This window comes from Wolffia australiana, chromosome 12, assembly GCF_029677425.1.
Source record: "Wolffia australiana isolate 7733 chromosome 12, ASM2967742v1".
NCBI classification, from domain to species: domain Eukaryota; kingdom Viridiplantae; phylum Streptophyta; class Magnoliopsida; order Alismatales; family Araceae; genus Wolffia; species Wolffia australiana.
The window spans coordinates 5,711,941-5,729,187 of record NC_135846.1 but is presented as its reverse complement, the minus strand read 5'-3'; the positions used below and the strand labels follow the sequence as shown (position 1 = coordinate 5,729,187).

At 41.2% G+C, this 17,247-nt stretch overlaps 2 protein-coding genes across 2 annotated transcripts; both read right to left on the bottom strand.

Moving 5' to 3' along the window:
- Window positions 1-3,300: 3,300 nt before the first annotated feature.
- LOC144710609 (Pentatricopeptide repeat (PPR-like) superfamily protein) lies at window positions 3,301-5,326 on the bottom strand. The gene is made up of 2 exons (XM_078584419.1): window positions 5,191-5,326; window positions 3,301-5,080 (listed from the first exon to the last, which is right to left on the bottom strand). The coding sequence occupies exon 2, from the start codon at window positions 5,063-5,065 to the stop codon at window positions 3,584-3,586; it is 1,482 nt and encodes a 493-aa protein (XP_078440545.1). The 5' UTR covers window positions 5,066-5,080; window positions 5,191-5,326; the 3' UTR covers window positions 3,301-3,583.
- A 4,479-nt stretch (window positions 5,327-9,805) lies between these two features.
- LOC144710722 (uncharacterized) lies at window positions 9,806-12,589 on the bottom strand. Its single transcript, XM_078584558.1, has 2 exons — window positions 11,527-12,589; window positions 9,806-10,544 (listed from the first exon to the last, which is right to left on the bottom strand). Exons 1-2 carry the CDS (start codon window positions 12,582-12,584, stop codon window positions 9,998-10,000), a joined length of 1,605 nt encoding a protein of 534 aa, XP_078440684.1. The 5' UTR covers window positions 12,585-12,589; the 3' UTR covers window positions 9,806-9,997.
- Between the last annotated feature and the right edge of the window lie 4,658 nt (window positions 12,590-17,247).

The window sequence follows — 17,247 nt, the reverse complement described above, 5'->3', positions numbered from 1 at the left end:
ACTTTTTTATGATGGTATTCACTCTTCGCAGTCCATGCAAACCCATATTGATAAGCCTAAAATTGATGTGTAAATAGGTCGTTGTTTGAAATTTAAGACATGCAATAAAATTTATTATATCCCTTAATCATTAAATACTACATATAGAGTAAACAAGGAGTCGAACCACAGGGAGGCACTAATCAAGAATTTTTTTCCTATTCCAAATCAATTAATTCAAGAATGAATTAATTTGCACATAATAGACCTCAATTATTTTTAATTCTGTTTATAATTAATCAAAATTAAGTAGAATTTTAACTTTGATCTTACTGTTTTCGGTAAAGACACTCAAGATAGGATAATTTTGATTATAATATCAGATTAATTCGGATTACCCATTTCCCAATCAAGGTAATTTTTTAAGACAATTTTTATTTATTAAAATTGGGAATTAATAATCAAGAAAGGGATTTTATAAATTGGACTTGAAGATGGATTACTTTTTTGATGAAGTTTTCGATTTAGGTTGTTTATATATTGAATTTAATTTCTAAATAATCAATTTTGAAATCAAGAGAGAGAGTATATTAATTAAAGTAGAGAGAGAAAGTAGAAGAATTTGGGGGAAAATAGATTGAAGATGAAATTCGACCCTAATCTAAAGATCTAAGATGCCTAATTGGATGAAAATCAAAGTAGAACTCAGGATTAAAAACCAGATCTTGAATCAAAATCAAAATGCAATGCTAATTTCATTTCAAATCAACTTCAATGGCATGTACATTTTGCCCATGCCATGGCGTTGTAGAATCTTTCAAGAAGAAGTTCAGAAACCAAATTAGACACTTCCAACTTTCAATGATGAATCAGGATTTGTCGACTTCCAAAGCAACTCCTGTGTCCTTCCTGGCCAAATCCTTAGGGAGAGCTTCAAAAAGTCCTTTGCCCCTTCTTCCCGACCTACATTTAAAAATCCAACCACATGGTCGTAGAGGGGGAAAAGACAAACATGCACTAAAATTTTGGGCGCAACCGGACGGCTAGATCTCAAGATATCGTAGATTTATTGGCGCATAATCCTGGCCGTTGGATCATTTGATTATTTAAAAAATTAGCTTTTTCTCACTGGCTGATATTTTTCCTTGTTTTCTCTGCCCTCGGATCGTGTTCTGACTGTGTTTGGGTGCTTCCACAGGCCGCAATCATCATGAAATAATTCTGCATTTTAACGGCTCACAAAGCGCCACGGCATCGTATCTATTCACGTTTGAATAAAATAAAATCCAAAAAAGAAGGTAAGCTTACCAGAATTTTTTAATGCACACAGAGTTGATTGCCACTTGCATTAGACGTGCACGGCGAATCGATTCTGCGTGCGTGTCATACACAAAGAATTGTCATAAATGTACGTGTGTCGATTGTCGCGTGCAGTAAATGCACGCGGCTAACCAACTGCGCGTGCGAGGTATCTTTTAGATCTTTTAAATATATGCAAAAAATATCCTTTAATAAATGCACGAAAAAATCAATAAAACGAAAAGGATAAAACACACCTTTTCCTCTTCACATTGGGCCTTGTACTTTTCAGCGTACCATGATTTGCTCATTATGGCATCGTGATGCACGATGCCATAATGAGCCAATAATTGATTATTTTGGCGCTTCTAATCATTCACCTCCAATTTTAATATAAAAAAATCATAGATAAATCATAAAAATCAGTTCTTTTAATTCTTAAATCATTTCTTGGCTAAATAATGGTCAGAAAATAATAAAACAATATGGAAAAATTCCAGAAAATTAGTAAAACCCTTACCAACCTTTAGCCAAGTATTTTAAGCCCTGTAAAAATATTTATTCAATGAAAAAGAGGTTAAATACCATGTAAAAAATACTAAAAATTTGAAACAATCATAAAATCAAAGTGCAAGTCATTTATATCCATTTATATATGATAACATGCAAATATGGCAATTAGAACACACAAATGTACTGTAATATACATCAATTTAACATTATAATTTGCAAGTTATCACATATTGAATGAGTAATTCCATCGTCAGCACGCTACTTAAATTACTCCAAAGAGATGAAACATAACAAGTTCATTAAACGAGCCACCTGCTTAGGAAACCCTAAATTCGTAGAGCATCGTTCTCTAAGTCAGAAAACAGTTGTATTCAGTTGGTAGCATCTTAAAGGTGAATATTTTTGTATTCACATATGCCCATTACCTCTTGTTTCAAAATTCTGCTCTTTGGTAAAATATTATCCAGTATTTCTCAAGTTATAAGTTCTCCAAGTCACGAATAATAAAATTTCATTATCATATCATGGAAAGATATTATAATTTAAAATGATAGTCCTTCACCCAAGATAAGCAAAAAAATCCAACTTGGGAGATAAATTGAGGATGAGTCTGATCTTTGAAAGCTGAAAAAGCTCTTTGAAAATTCAAACATTCAATGTGGAATTGTAAGATCAGTCAGGTAAAGTATACATGACTAAGTATAAATTGTCTGCTGGAACAGACTATGATAAGCCAATGGCCATTTCACAGCGTAATGACCCATTTCCAGGTGAAAATAAGCAGAGTCTCTAAAAGTTGGCTAAAAAGACATAATATAATTATATATGATTCCCAGAGAAAATGGAGCTATGGAAAAGTTTGACCTAGTCCACGCATATCAAGTCAGCTCAGCTGAGTCTTTAAGAATTAATAAGACCTGTTCCCGCAATGTTCTAACTAATCATTTAAAATAGAAACTGCTTGTAACCAAACGTCAAACACAGCCAAAAAGGTCCAGGTACAGAGAAATAATAATCACCAGAATTAGGGTTGTCGGAAGATGAAGAACTTTTTATCACTGTTGCCGTTATCATTCTTGAATTTTATCATCATTCTTGTCATCCACGATAATGAAATTCAGGAATCATAATCATATTGATCAGGATTCCCCACTTCTGAGCTTAAGACAGCATTTAATAATGCAGTCCCCATCATCTTCCATCTGTTGACTTTATCAACATAATTGCCACCATCAGGAATCCAAGCCGCACATGGACGATGAAGATGATCATTATGATGAAATTTAAGAATGATGAGGACGATGGCAATGTTCAGGAAGGATAATGACAGTGACAATGATGAATTCAAAGGATTGATGCCATTGATGATGATTGCCCAAGAAAACTAGACCATGCTTTTATTAAATCCTATGTCTCAGATTGGATGTGAACAGCCTTAGAAAACTTCGACGTCCCAGCAGCAGATAAATGTTTTTTAAGGTAAGACTTAATAGCATAAGAACAGGTGAGTCAACAAGCCATGTTAAAGTATATTGACAAAACTATCTGTCAAGACACTTCCCACGTTTTTTTTGAGTTACTACTTATCTACATAAATGAATGGGTACTCCATAAGCATGGAATGAGATGACAGGGGTTTTCCTCACATCGTTCTTCCATCTTTTTTCATGCTGCAAAACCTGTTTTTTCGAAAATATGGCCCAACTCCAAAACAAGCCCCACTTGAGCTTTCTCCGAGTAATCTCTGGATTATGGGAGTTGATGATTTCTTTCTCTAATCATCTCTCTCTCATCATTCCCATCTCTCCATCAGCTGACTGAGCTCGTCAAGAACTTGATAAACAACCTCCATCTCTGGCTTGAGTGGAGCACCTGAGGTAAAGACATACACTGCCTTGCCCACCTCAATCCAACTCTGCCCAGGGCTCTTTCTCAGTTCCTTATTCCTCATCATCATCCTCACCTGCCCAGAATCATCCCACCTCCCACACGCTGCATACACATTCGCCAGCAAAGAACAGCTCCCTGCAATCTCTGCTCCCAGAGAGAGCATCCTATTTCCAACCTCCTCTGCCATGACTTCATTCCCATGCATTCTGCAAGCATTCAGGAGAGCTCCCCACACATAGACATTGGGCTCCATTACCATCTGCTCGATCATCGATCGAGCCTCATCCAACAGCCCTGCCCGGCCCAGGAGATCGACCAAACACGCATAATGCTCCACTCCTGGCCGCTTTACCCTTCGGAAAAGCTGCTTCCCCTCTGCGACGAGCCCTGCATGGGCACAAGCAGATAAAACAGCCACATAAGAGATGCCATCAGGTTCAATCCCTGCGACAACCATCTCCTTGAACAAGGCCAAGGCTTCCCCTCCAAGCCCACTGATCCCATAACTTGAAATCATGGCATTCCATGAGACGATATCTCTTCGTGTAGACAACCCATCGAAAACTCGGCGTGCATCTTTCAGGGACCCGCACTTGGCATACATACTGATGAGCCCATTTTCAACCAGGTTGGGCCCAGAGTTTGCAGCAAAGGAAGTCCTGAGAGTATGACCATGGACCTCCTTACCTAGCCAGAGAGCGGATAACTCGGCACAGGACGAGATAACGGTGACCAGGGTCACTGAATTGTGCCTCACACTGAGCTCCTGCATACGACGGAACATCTCCAGCGCCTGCGAAAATCGCCCCCCGGAGGCAAGACCTCCAATAACAGCGCTCCAGGTGACTGTATTGGGCTTCAACCCGGCTGTCTCCTGCATCTCCATGAACAACTGGAGGGACTTTTCGTGTCGAAGACGCGCGGCATGGCAGGAGATTATGCAATTCCATGTGACCAGGTTCTTGGGTTTGGTCTCAGAAAAGATAAGCTCTGCCTCTTTCTCTGTGTCTCCAAGCATGCCATATAAGGAGATGAGTGAGTTCCTGACAAAGACATAGAGCTCAAGGCCGTCCCGGACGACGATCAAGTGCAAGGCCTTCCCCTCATGTAGTAACCTCATCTCTGTCGAAACTGAGAGGACGACGGCGAGGGTCTCCGGGGTGGGTCTACTTCTTCGAGATACCATCTCTTGAAAGAGCCCAAAGACGAAGGCGTGCTTCCCCTCCCTGGCATGAGCAGAGATCAGAGATGTCCAGGATACTGGACTTGGCTCCGGACCCTCCAATTCCATGCCCCGGAAGAGCTTCAACGCGCCGTCGCCATCGTGAGCGGCGGCAAAGCCTGCCAGAAGACTGTTCCAGGCGATGATATTTCTGCTCGGCATTCTGTCGAACAGGTTCTGGGCAAGAGACAATTCACCGTTCGACCCATACATTAAGATCAACTCATTGGTAACATGGAGATGATGGGAGAAACCCCAAACGACGACATGAGTGTGAACAGCCTTACAGAGCTTCGACGATCCAGCAGCCGAGCAACTTCTGATGATCAGAGGGAGAGTGAGGCCATCAGGGGCGAAACCCAGATCGCGCATTCTTCGGTAGAGGGCCAAGGCGCTATCGTGGCGACCGTGAGAGAGATTTGATCGTAGGATGGAGTTCCAGAGGAGACTTTCCTTTGGATCGCCATGAAAGACTTGATGGGCTTCGTTGAGGAGGCCAAGACGGCCGTAGACGGCGATTAGACGTGCAGAAAGGACGGAAGAGTGGTGAAATTTGCCCAAGAGGATGATGCGGGAGTGAAGCTGTTTGCATTGCTGAGGGTTGCTGCATCGCCGGAGGAGAAGGTCCAAGATAGAGAAGTCTAGATTTTGGCGCCATGGAAAGAAGGGCATGAAATTCTCCGCTGTAAATCGTCAAGTCTACGAGTAATGCAAGGAAAAGTTGAAGTTTTTCGTCACTATGTAATGGGTTGAGGCGTGACGGGTTCAATTTCGATCGGAGGGGCTAAAAAAGAACGGTTTTTTCGCGCTTTGGCGAAGAGGAAGAACAGATGAATCCTTGTTGATTGGAACCGGTACTGAGAAGGTGAGTTGTTCAAAAAACCAATGAATTGTTAGTGATGGCAACATGAATAAGAAAGGGAAGTTGGGGCTTGGCGTTGACGGCGTCGACGTATTGTGGCTCGGGTCGTTCCCGCGGTGTCCCCGGACGGCGAATGAAAAGATACAGTGCATTCTTCTCTCTCTCTCCTAATCTCTCTCTCTCTAATCTCTCTCTCTCCCTCTCTCTCCTAATCTCTCTCTCTCCCTCTCTCTCCTAATCTCTCTCTCTCTCTTTCTCTCTCTCGTCCTCCCTTGTTCCCGCCTAGGCATCGAGGATCGGATCGGATCGGATCGTTCGAATCTTGATCAACAGATTCGAACGAACAAAAGCCAATTCGAACAATTTGTTCGAATCTTTCGATCGAACAGACCCTTTGTTCGTGTTCGATTGAAAGTTTCGAACGAAAATTTTAGTTCGTTCGTGTTCGATTGCCATTTGTTCGAACAAGTTCGAACAATTTCGAACAAATGGCCAGTGGCGCCAGCGACTGCCAGCGACTCTCTCTTGCTGCTGCTAGCACCGCTGGCCGGCGCTGGCGGCCGCTTGTTGGCGCTGGCACCGCTGGCGGTCGCTGGGGGCAGATCGCCAGCGCTGGCGGCCGTTGGCCGGCGCAGGCGGTCGCTGGCCGGCATTGGCAGCCGTTGGCCGGAGCAGGCGGTCGCTGGCCGGCACTGGCAGCCGCTTGCCGCCGCTCAGGGACGCTTGTCGGCACTGGCGGCCGCTTGCCGGCGCTAGCGGCGGCTGGCGGCGGCTGGATGGTAGCTGGCTGGTGCTGGGCGGCCGTTGGATGGTCACTGGCTGGTGCTGGGCGGCCGTTGGATGGTAGCTGGCTGGTGCTGGGCGGCCGTTGGATGGTAGCTGGCTGGTGCTGGGCGGCCGTTGGATGGTCACTGGCTGGTGCTGGGCGGCCGCTGGCCGGCGCTGGGCGACGCTGCCGGCCACTGGCGCCGCCGGATTCGAACATTCGACTCGATCGGATTCGAACAACGTGTTCGAATCGGATCTTATTCGAACATTCGATCTGAACAGCCACCTTGTTCGAACAGTCGGATCCGAACAGATGCTCAGAATGGGTTCGGATCGGATTTGAACAGAGCAGATCGGTGTTCGGATTCGATCGTTCGAATGCCCGATCCGATCGAACATTCGAACGATCTGTCCGAATCCCCGAAGCCTATTCCTGTCGTGCTTCTCTCTCTCTCTCTCTCTTTCTCCCTTGTTCCTGTCGTGCTTCTCTCTCTCTTGTTCTCCCTTGTTACCGTCGTGCTTATCTCTCTCTCTCTCTCTCTCTCGTTCTCCCTTGTTCACGTCGTGTTTCTCTCTCTCTCTCTCTCTCTCTCTCTCTCTCTCTCTCTCTCTCTCTCTCTCGTTCTCCCTTTTTCCCGTCGTGCTTCTCTCTCTCTCTCTCTCGGTCTCCCTTTTTCCCGTCGTGCTTCTCTTCCCTCTCTCTCTCTCCCTTCTAATCTCTCTCTCCCTCGTTCCCGTCGTGCTTCTCTTCTCTCTCTCTCTCTCTTCTAATCTCTCTCTCTCTGTCTTCTAATCTCTCTCTCTCTCTCGCTCTCTTCTAATCTCTCTCTCTCTGCTCTCTCTTTCTTCTAATCTCTCTCTCTCTTTTAATCTCTCTCTCTTCTAATCTATCTCTCTCTCTCCTCTCTCTCTCTCTCTTTTCTGTCTCTCTTTTAATCTCTCTCTCTCTCCTCTCTCTCTCTCTTTTAATCTCTCTCTCTCTCCTCTCTCTCTCTCTTCTAATCTCTCTCTCTCTCTCTCCTAATCTCTCTCCCTCTCTCTCTTCTCTCTCTCTCTTCTAATCTCTCTCCCTCTCTCTCTTCTAATCTCTCTCTCTCTCTCTCTCGTTCTCTCTCGCTGGCTCTTGCTTATTCTCTGTCTCTCTCTTGAGCTGCTACACACATTGCTGTCTATCATTCTTTCGGGGCCCAAATTTATTCAGATTCGCGCAGATCCGCTGATTTCAGCCTCAAATCTTTAGCTTTCGTCGTTAAAATTTCTTCCGATTCGCCCAGAATATATTCAAAGACGCAGACGGGACGATTTTTTATCTCGGGACGAAAAAATCGTCCTGTTCAAGGATATGGACGATTTCGGGATGAAAATTCATCCCAGGGACCATCGGACGGGACGGATTTCGTAATGTGGGACAAAAAAACCGTCCATCCGGAGGTACCAGACGATGGACGGACAGATGTGGACTAAAAACCACCCGATTCACATTCGAGGGTTGAGATGTAGCTACATGGCTCGCCATGACAATTTGCATAAAACTCCCTGTATTTTTTCACGCATGCAAACTGACGTCGCTCAGAAATAATTATACATATGTCCATTTGCATTCTCTCTCCTCCATATTTCCCTTAAAAAACTTAGAAAAATCTATACTAATATATTAAAAATATTCGGACGGAACGAAAATTCCACCCGGGAGGACAGGACGGGACGGTTTCGTACCGTTGGACGAAAAATTTGTCCCGTCCTTCGGCCCTGCACTGAATCCGAATGTCGGACAGGAAAATATTCATCCCCTCCCATCCATCGTCCATGTTCGAGATGATCCGGAACTATAATTGCAAGTCGACTTGCAATTAGGGAACGGCACGTCCGAGACGTGACGTTCCGTGACGGACAATGATGTGACGAAAGTTTCATCACGTCACCGTCCCATCGCACGTCCATGGATATCATTTGAAAATGAATGGTTCAGAGAAAATCAAACTTTTGATTCATCGGGGCACGTGGGATCCTATGGATGAGAAAAATCCATCACGTTATCGACATGCATCCGTCTTTGCGTCATCCTGTCACATCCTGTTGCGGCATCTGATACGGGTCTGTCTCGCACATACTTGGAAAAAAAGAAGAAAGAAAAGAAAGGTCAATGCTGCCAGGTCAGATCAAGCTCAGGGGGGCCACTAGGCGGATGACTCCGCCTATAAATAAGGAGAAGCAAAGCGACAAGGGCATCTTGAAAAGTGGTTGGTCTTCTCCAGGAGAGGGAGATACTCTCTCTCCGTGGCGACGGGAGCGATCCGCCCCGTTGATGTTTCCCTATTGATTCTCTATTGATTCTTGATCTCTCTTCTGCTACTTCTGATGAATTGGAGCGTTGTATTGGACTTCATTCTTATCGGATCTCACCGTATCGTCTAATTGGTAATTCTTCGTCTTGGTTTCCTGAATTTCTAGTACTGAAGGATTTACAAGCTGGAATTTGATATCTCCTATGAGGACTGTATCAGCATCACCATCACGTGTAGGGAAATATGGAGGAGAGAGAATTGGAGGGGCATATCTCCGATTATTTTTGGGCGACGTCTGTTTGAGCATGCAAATTGTTGCAGGGACTTTATTACAAAATGCCAAGGAATAGAGTTAGCGACGCCATGTGGCGAGATCTCGGCCGTCTGAAAGCGTAAATATAACCATTTTCAAGCATTTTGGCCATTTTTAAAGTTTTCAAACTTCCGTCACCGCCTTCATCTGTGACAGCCGTCCCAATCACGTCATCCATCCAAGGCACCCCGTCACCTTCGCGTCACCGTCACACCCAGTTCATCATCTGTCACCGTCACCATCACGGGCCCCTAATTTCGTCACTGCCACATCATCTGTGACATTGCCGTCACCGTCACGTGTGACGTGCCGGATGATGGCTGTCGTTCCCTAATTGCAACAACAATAATAAAGGAAGTTGGTATCCTGGACTCGACATTGATGACGTCGACGTGTTGTGGCTCGGGTCGTTCCCGTGGTGTCGAGTGGGTGTCCGTACTCGGCCACTGCTTCGGACTCACCACCATGGATTTCTAGAGGCGTTTGAGGATGATATGAACATTACTCTTGTACTTTAGGCTAAGATGATTGATATGAACATTATTCGCCACCCAAATTAAGGATTCCTGCATCAAAATTTTTAATAATTTCTAAATAAAGCAGCCTCAAAATATTATGAAAACAAAGGCGAAACATTATGAAAACAAAGTCAAGTTTTAGAGTCTGATTAGGAGTGAGCAAAACCCACAGATGCGTGCTGACATTCTTCATTAGAAATAAAACAATGTAATCGGAGATGCTGTAACAAAAAATTGAACTTCAGCAAATGAACTCCGCACACTTCTTGAAATCATATATGATTCAGGACAAAAAACTTCCCCTTACACTGGACCTTTAAAATTAAATGCTCCAAACCTGACAACACATTAAAAAACTTGTGCAGCTACTCCGCAGTCTGAATCGAACTTAGAACTTCCATTAAGCTCTCCAAATTTTACACTTCTCAGTTGATTTATCTGCTTCCCAGCAGTCCAAAGGTGAGATTTTCCATTGTTTTCTCCAGGCAAGAACACTAAATTTGCATCGTATCCAATCATACCCTTGCTAACAAGGGTTCCACTATCCACAGCATAAATTGATATCTTCTGAGACCCTTCTCCTGGTGTGGCAATCATGAATCCATTGTTCACAAAAGCTGGCCTATAAATTTGGCTACAAATTCCTGTGCTTGACTGAACATGACCCTGAAACTCTTGAACAGGTTTTGCATGATTTCTGATATCATATAGTCGAAGAACAGGGTCTTTACTTGCTGTTAGAAGGATATTCCTGTCTGATGGGCACCATTCCAGAGAATTAATGTGGGTTTCATGGGTTGATTCAATGGTGAGTGTACACGGCTCTGACAATCTCCCATCTAATATGCATACGCAACCATCACCCCCGCAGTCAGCGATTATATCTTTTGTCTCCCTGCAGATCGCAAAAAAGGATAAAAGTAAGACTAAGATTCTAACTTATTTTGCTCAGCTTAATTATTTTTTTTATTTCAACAAATGAACTAACAGATGGAAAATAGTTTCAGCTCACGTTTTGGGGAAGCAAATTTTTTCAAAAGTAAAATTGTTCATAAATATATACATAGATCATAAGGAATGCATGAAGAGCAGAAAGATAAGGCAAGAAAACTTGAGGTTTGCAGGTAAACAACTATCCCCGTAATGTTCTAGAGATGTTACATGCCATTATAACTAAACATCTAAAATTAATTCAAAAAAAAAAAACTAAACATCTAAAAGAAAAACTGCTTATAATCGAAGTTCAAACCAAGCAAAAAGAACAGGGTACAGAGAAATATAATCACCAGAAGTAGGGTTGGCGGAAGAAGAAGATTTTTTTTATTACTGTCGCCATTGTCACTATTGAGTCTTATCATCAACAACGATGAAATTCAGGAATCATCATCATATTGATCAGGATCCATCAGTTTCCAGCTTAAGATAGAGCATGTAATAATGCCTTCTTCATTGGCATCTCCATCATCATCCATCCGTTGAATTTATCATCATCATTCCCACCATCAGGAATCTAAACCTCACATGGACGATGAAGATGATCATTATGATGAAATTTAGGAATGATGAGGATGATGGCAATGTTCAGGAAGGACAGTGACAATGAAAATGATGAATTCAAAGGATTGATGACATTGACGATGATTACCCAAGAAACTAGACCATGTTGTCACTAAATGCTATGTCTCAGCTTGGAAACTGATGGATGATGATGATTACTATGATAGCAGCTCTTAAAAACTTGATGACATTGACGATGATCATTTGTCATAGACCAATGGATAATGAAGACAGTGACAGTGACAAATTCTGAAGACTCATTGACAGTTCATCATTCTCTAAAAACTTAAGCCATAGAATCCAGAGAAAACCCAACCCACCTAAAGCAGACGCTTCTGATAACTCCTGAATGGTGGCCATATATCTTTCTTTCCATCTCAAGCCGCCCTCCACTAAAATTAGAGATCACAACGCAGGAATCCTTAGAACCTGTGACAATCGCATGCCCAAGATGATGCATAGAGAAAATTCCCCCAGAATGTAGCCCAGCAGCTTCATCAACCGACGGAGGAGACCAAGACATTTCTAAAGAATCCACAAAAGGCTGCCTTCCCACATCCCAAACCACAATCTTACCATCATTTGAGCTTGATATCATTAGCATTGGGTTATCATCTACGAAGAACACGCCAGAAATCCAGCTTTTGCTAGCCTTCCAGCTCAAGAGCGGGCTCTCAATCTCTTCCTGAGACAAACCCTCTTCACAATCACTGTTTTCATCCACTCCAAAGACTGAAATCACTCCTCCGTGGCCCCCAGCAGCGATCAAAACTCTTTCATCGTTCACATGACGAGCATCCAGAGTGTAAATTTTCGCCAAAGAACGACTCTGGAGTGTTTTCCCAGTGACCCTGAATCCCAAAACAGGTGAAGAACAAGAAGAAGAAGAAGAAGGTGAACTCTCCAATGGTGGCAGACGATCCGCGGGGGCGTTATTTCTCTTGCAAGCGTATTGGAAGACGGAAGAATCAACAAATACCGGAGATTGAGGCGCGGCGGGTTCAATTTCGATCGAAGGGGCTGAAAAAGAGCGTTTTCTCGCGCTTCGGCGAAGGGGAAGAACAGAAGAGACAGGACATTCCCTCGGAAAAACTTTTCTCTTCGCCTGGGGCCGTGAATCTGATCTTGGGGCATGAACTCCGCGAGAAATTCCAAGGGTCAAGAGGAAATCTCGGTTTCGACGAATGTTCTCTGTGCGAGCGCGCTCGTACTCCGCCGCGGCTTCGGATTCGCCGCCATGGATTTGTAGAGGAGTTCGAGGATGATCTGAAGTTTGGTGATGATCTGTAGGTTGGGGATGATCTTCTCGAGATGGGTTTCTTCGCGAGATGAAGGAATCGAGAGAGGATTGCTTCAGCTCCGCGCGCCGGAGTCCCATGCCGATCGTCCAGACAGAAAGAAAGCGCGGGAGTGCATTCAAAGCTATATATATTTCATACAAAGTACATATTTTTAATAAAGTTCAAGCTATGTATATTGATAGGAAGTTCATATTAATTGCCATTTAACAAAGCTTAAACATTTGTTGATATAAACATTATTCTTGTGCTTTAGGCTAAGTTGATTGATTTTCCATGGTGAAGAATCATTGAAAAGTTCATATTTTAGGAAAGTTCATGCTATATATATAGATAATATGTGTTAGAAAGTTCATATTACTTACCATTTAACAAAGCTTAACATTTGTTGATATGAACATTATTATTGTGTTTTAGGCTAGGATGATAGATTTTCCCCTGTGGACAATGCTTGAAAAGTTGTCATATTATGATTCTAAATAGATAGTGGGTCATGTTTCAGATTTGTTCCAAACTTGATTACATGGTCACATTTTGCTTTAATTAGAATGGTAGTTGTGTTCATTACTTGTTCTCTGCATTTGGATTCTTCATGTTTCTATGTTAGGCCAAAATAATTCCCAGTGATAAATAAAGTTGATGTATTATGTTGCAAACCTGGTCCCAACAAGAGAATAAATTTCTAATCATAAATGACGGATATTTAAATGAATTATTTACAATCTCAATCACGAGTATTTTCTGAATTTATTTATATTGTTGTTTCCAATATATCGTTTCTACTCTTTTGTTGAGAGTGTATGTTCATGCACATGATATGTTTTAATATCAGCAATTGAAAATTCATGCATGTTTGCCCTTGTTGAGGGGTACTGCTTTTTGCTGAAATATGTATATAAGACACTTCATATAAGATAAAGAATTAAATTTACAATACATACTATGGAAGCTAATTTGTAACTTGAACTGGATAAAAGGTTAATATCATGAAAAAAAATTACATAATATATTGTTAAAAAACTTAGAGTTGCCAGAACTGCATAAGAAAATTGAGATTCTAGTGTGTATTTGAGATGATAACTCCTTTTATTTCTTCAATTAAGCATTCATGTTAAACTTGAAACAAATACTCATATCCAACTATCCTACCAGAGTGGACATGAAGAGGAAGGAATTCCAAAGCTAATTGTGTAGTTGCTAGGGAAGGACACGGTCCAGTCTCGGTTTGATTTTATCTAAACCCAGATCCAAAGTTAAGTCGGGAGGGAACAAGTTACCGACTCCTAATGGTCAAAATGAGCCCTTTCATTCAATTCTTTTTGATCTCAGTCCCGTCTCACTCAGTCATTTTGACTAGTCAATGTAAAAGTCAATGTCAGGTTGAATTGGTCTACTCACTGTATCTAACTAGAAACCATCTGAATGTTACCTTGGGTGCAAAAATAGTGTTCAATAATTAGAGACTGAGAGAGGGAGAGAGAAAGTGTTATGGGACTATAATTAGATAGTGAATGAGTGCAAGAATGATAGAGGGATAGAGTTAGACACTAAAATAGGGAAAGAATGAGAGGGGGAGAGAGGGAGAGGTAGGATGAGAGGGAGATAATGAGAGAGTGAGAGAGGGGGAGAGTTATAGAGTGAAACAAGGAGAGAATGAAAGTGAGAAAAATGAGAAAGTGGGACACAGAGATAGGGAGAATGACATAGTAAGACTGGGATAGTACAAGATGGATAGAATATGAAAGGGAGAAACTCAGAGTGCAAAACTAAGTGAGAGAGACTGTGTGTGAGAGCGAGAGAGGGAGAAAGGGAGAGACGGAGAGGGGGAAAAGTAAGAGGGAGAGAGGGGGAGAGGGAGAGGGGAAGTAGGTTATACGTCAATATCTTCAAGGAGTGGATGATCCATGACTATATCTACACTTACAAGCTCCCCAGTTGATCATCCAAAGTACACTTACGGATACGTTCTGGTTCATTTCCAAAAACTTTTAACTTCAATGTCATCATCAAAATCATCCCTAAAATCATTTTCAGTATCTTCATAAGTGATATCCTGGATTCTCTTGGTTAACTCCTTGTGCTACCCAAGAATGATGCTTTCAAGATTCTTGATCAACCTTTTCAATTTAGATCTCTCATGGATGTCACATCCTCTAAGTGTAACAGCTAAGGTATTGGTCCTGTCCCTACCTAACTTGAGCATTCCCAACATTCAAAGACATAGGTCATTCATGTCACCTCTTTCGAGTACAGGCCACGACTCACTAATATGTTCATTCAACTCATAAATCGACCTAAAGAATAGTTCTATTCTCTTAGCGTTGCAAGTCGACAGGCCCCATGACCATTGTGGATCTAGTGCATAAAAATCAGGTTCAGCTCTTACTATGGAAGTCGTGTGCTGATCTCGATGATTGTAGTTGTGATCGTGTGTAAGAAATTCATCATTCTCGTATTGCGAACCATGAAAATAATCATGAGCAGTGCAATGGAAGAGTCATCTCTAGATTCTAAATATGGGTGATACTCTAGAGTATGGCCATGAGGTGCTAAGTTCTGGCTGTGGTCATCCTCGTAATAATCATGAGGTGTGAAGGGTAAGGTCATGATGTTGGATATTGGAATATGTGTCGAATGAGTGTGATATCTGATGATTGATGATGACTCATTCTCATCCCAAGGTGAGGATGGGTATTCATACCCTGAATGAGCATGGTTCCAACTATCATCTCCTTTCATGATCAATCATGAAAGGGTAGGTACATGGAGGTTTTCAACAATGTTGGATTTAAAATCAATAAAATAGAAATGTAGAGAGCATAAAATATATGAAAATTAAAATAACATAAATTAGAAAATAAAATTTCACATGAAATTTAAGTAGTTCATATATCTGGAACACGTATACTAATAATGCATGCAAGTATAAAAATATTTCAATTAAAATAATCCTAATTAGGGGAGATAAGATGTTAACTCCCTTTTCTCCTAATTAGCTGATATAATTGGAAATTTATTTTCATGTAATGTTAGGCTCAAGAAAAAAATATAAAATTATATGTATATTTATCTTTTATTAGGTTCAAGAAAAAAATGGAAAATAATATGTATGTCTATCAATTACACCCTGATGTATGTTTATCTTTGATTAGAGGGATTGTGTCTTATATGGTTGTGTCAATCCACTATACCTCAATGGGAAGTCCATGAGACCTTCACAACTTTGGTGGCTTTTGATAACATGCAAGTAGGAGCTAAATAAGTGCTAATTTTATCATATTTTTGGACTTTTAATGCTTAAAAACATTAATTTTTAAATCATGTTATCATATTTTAGGTTAAAATAAGGATTTCCTTAATTTTCAAGTTAAATAATACATTTGATAAATAATTAGGTCAATTTATACATTTTAAATGTGTTTTTAAATGAATTTTAAAAGAAATTAAATGTCTAATTGTCCTATTTCTATAAATAAAAATAAAAGTAAACAATAAAACATATTTTAGAAAGGAATAAATTAGTATTTATGAATTAAGAAACAATTTTTACAATTTATGTTAAGTATTTATTTTAGTCAAACGTCTTTTTATTAAAACTCGCTCTTATTGGGCTGGGTTTAGTGCTAAACGTTTGTTAAGTGTGCAGTGAAACTCAGCAAGCAACGCGCGGACAAATCAAAAGCCAGATGCCGAGTGTGGTGCATGACACGCACGCACGTGCTCGCCGTGTGTGTGCATGACGCGCAGCACACGCCAGGCGACGAGGATCAATCACGCTCGACTTAATGCTGTCGCATGCAACGCCCGACCTGGACCAATAGAAATGCAGATCAAAACTAAGATGGTGAAGTCTCCTCCGTGCGTTTCACACGTATACACCGTCGTGCGCATGATGCCTGATGCTCCACACCCGACGTGGACCAACCAGCTTGCTCTGTGCAACCTGCTTGAAAAGCAAAAAAGATGAAAATAATAACGGAATCGAAAGAACATGTTCTTCCGATTCCACGGCGATAAAAGAGAAAAATGAGAAATTAGACAGGCAGTATTGATTTTAAATCTCAAGGAGAAAACACTTAGCTCCCTTGAAGACTCGAGATCCAACCAGGAACGATTTGGAGCTCAATCGGGGCAGGAATTTCGCAGATCCGTCGCCGCAGTTTTTCATCAAGTTCAAGCCAAATCCGTGGAAAAATTTGGTGTTCGTTGCTCGGGGTTTGCTTTAATCGACTCTCTAATAATTCCTGGTATTTCTAGGTTTATTTTGAATTCATTTTTCAATTAGTTACATCTTTGATTTTCCCAATTTCGTAGTTCATTCATGTTCGCCGTTTTTTTTTAATTTCCGATTTTAATCATAGTTATTTGTAAATCTTACCTTGTTTTTAATTCAATTAGTACTCCTCGAGTAGCAATTAACAATTTTGAATTACATTTATCTCTTAAATCATCCAAATTAATCTCGTATTTCTTTAATTAGCAAATCATATTCACTATTTGCTAATTTAGGGCATTTCTACAATTACAAATTAATAAGCATAAAATAAAATTTGAGTAAAAACTTTCATGTTGTCCCAAATCTTTGTGTTGAAATTGGATTTTGCTACAAAATTTCATAAATTAATTTGAATTCACTATATTTGCCTCAACTAAATCATACCAATTCTACTATCAATTTGAATTGAAATTTACTAAAACATATTAATCCCACAAAATCTGATTAGCTAAAAATTCTGTGATTAC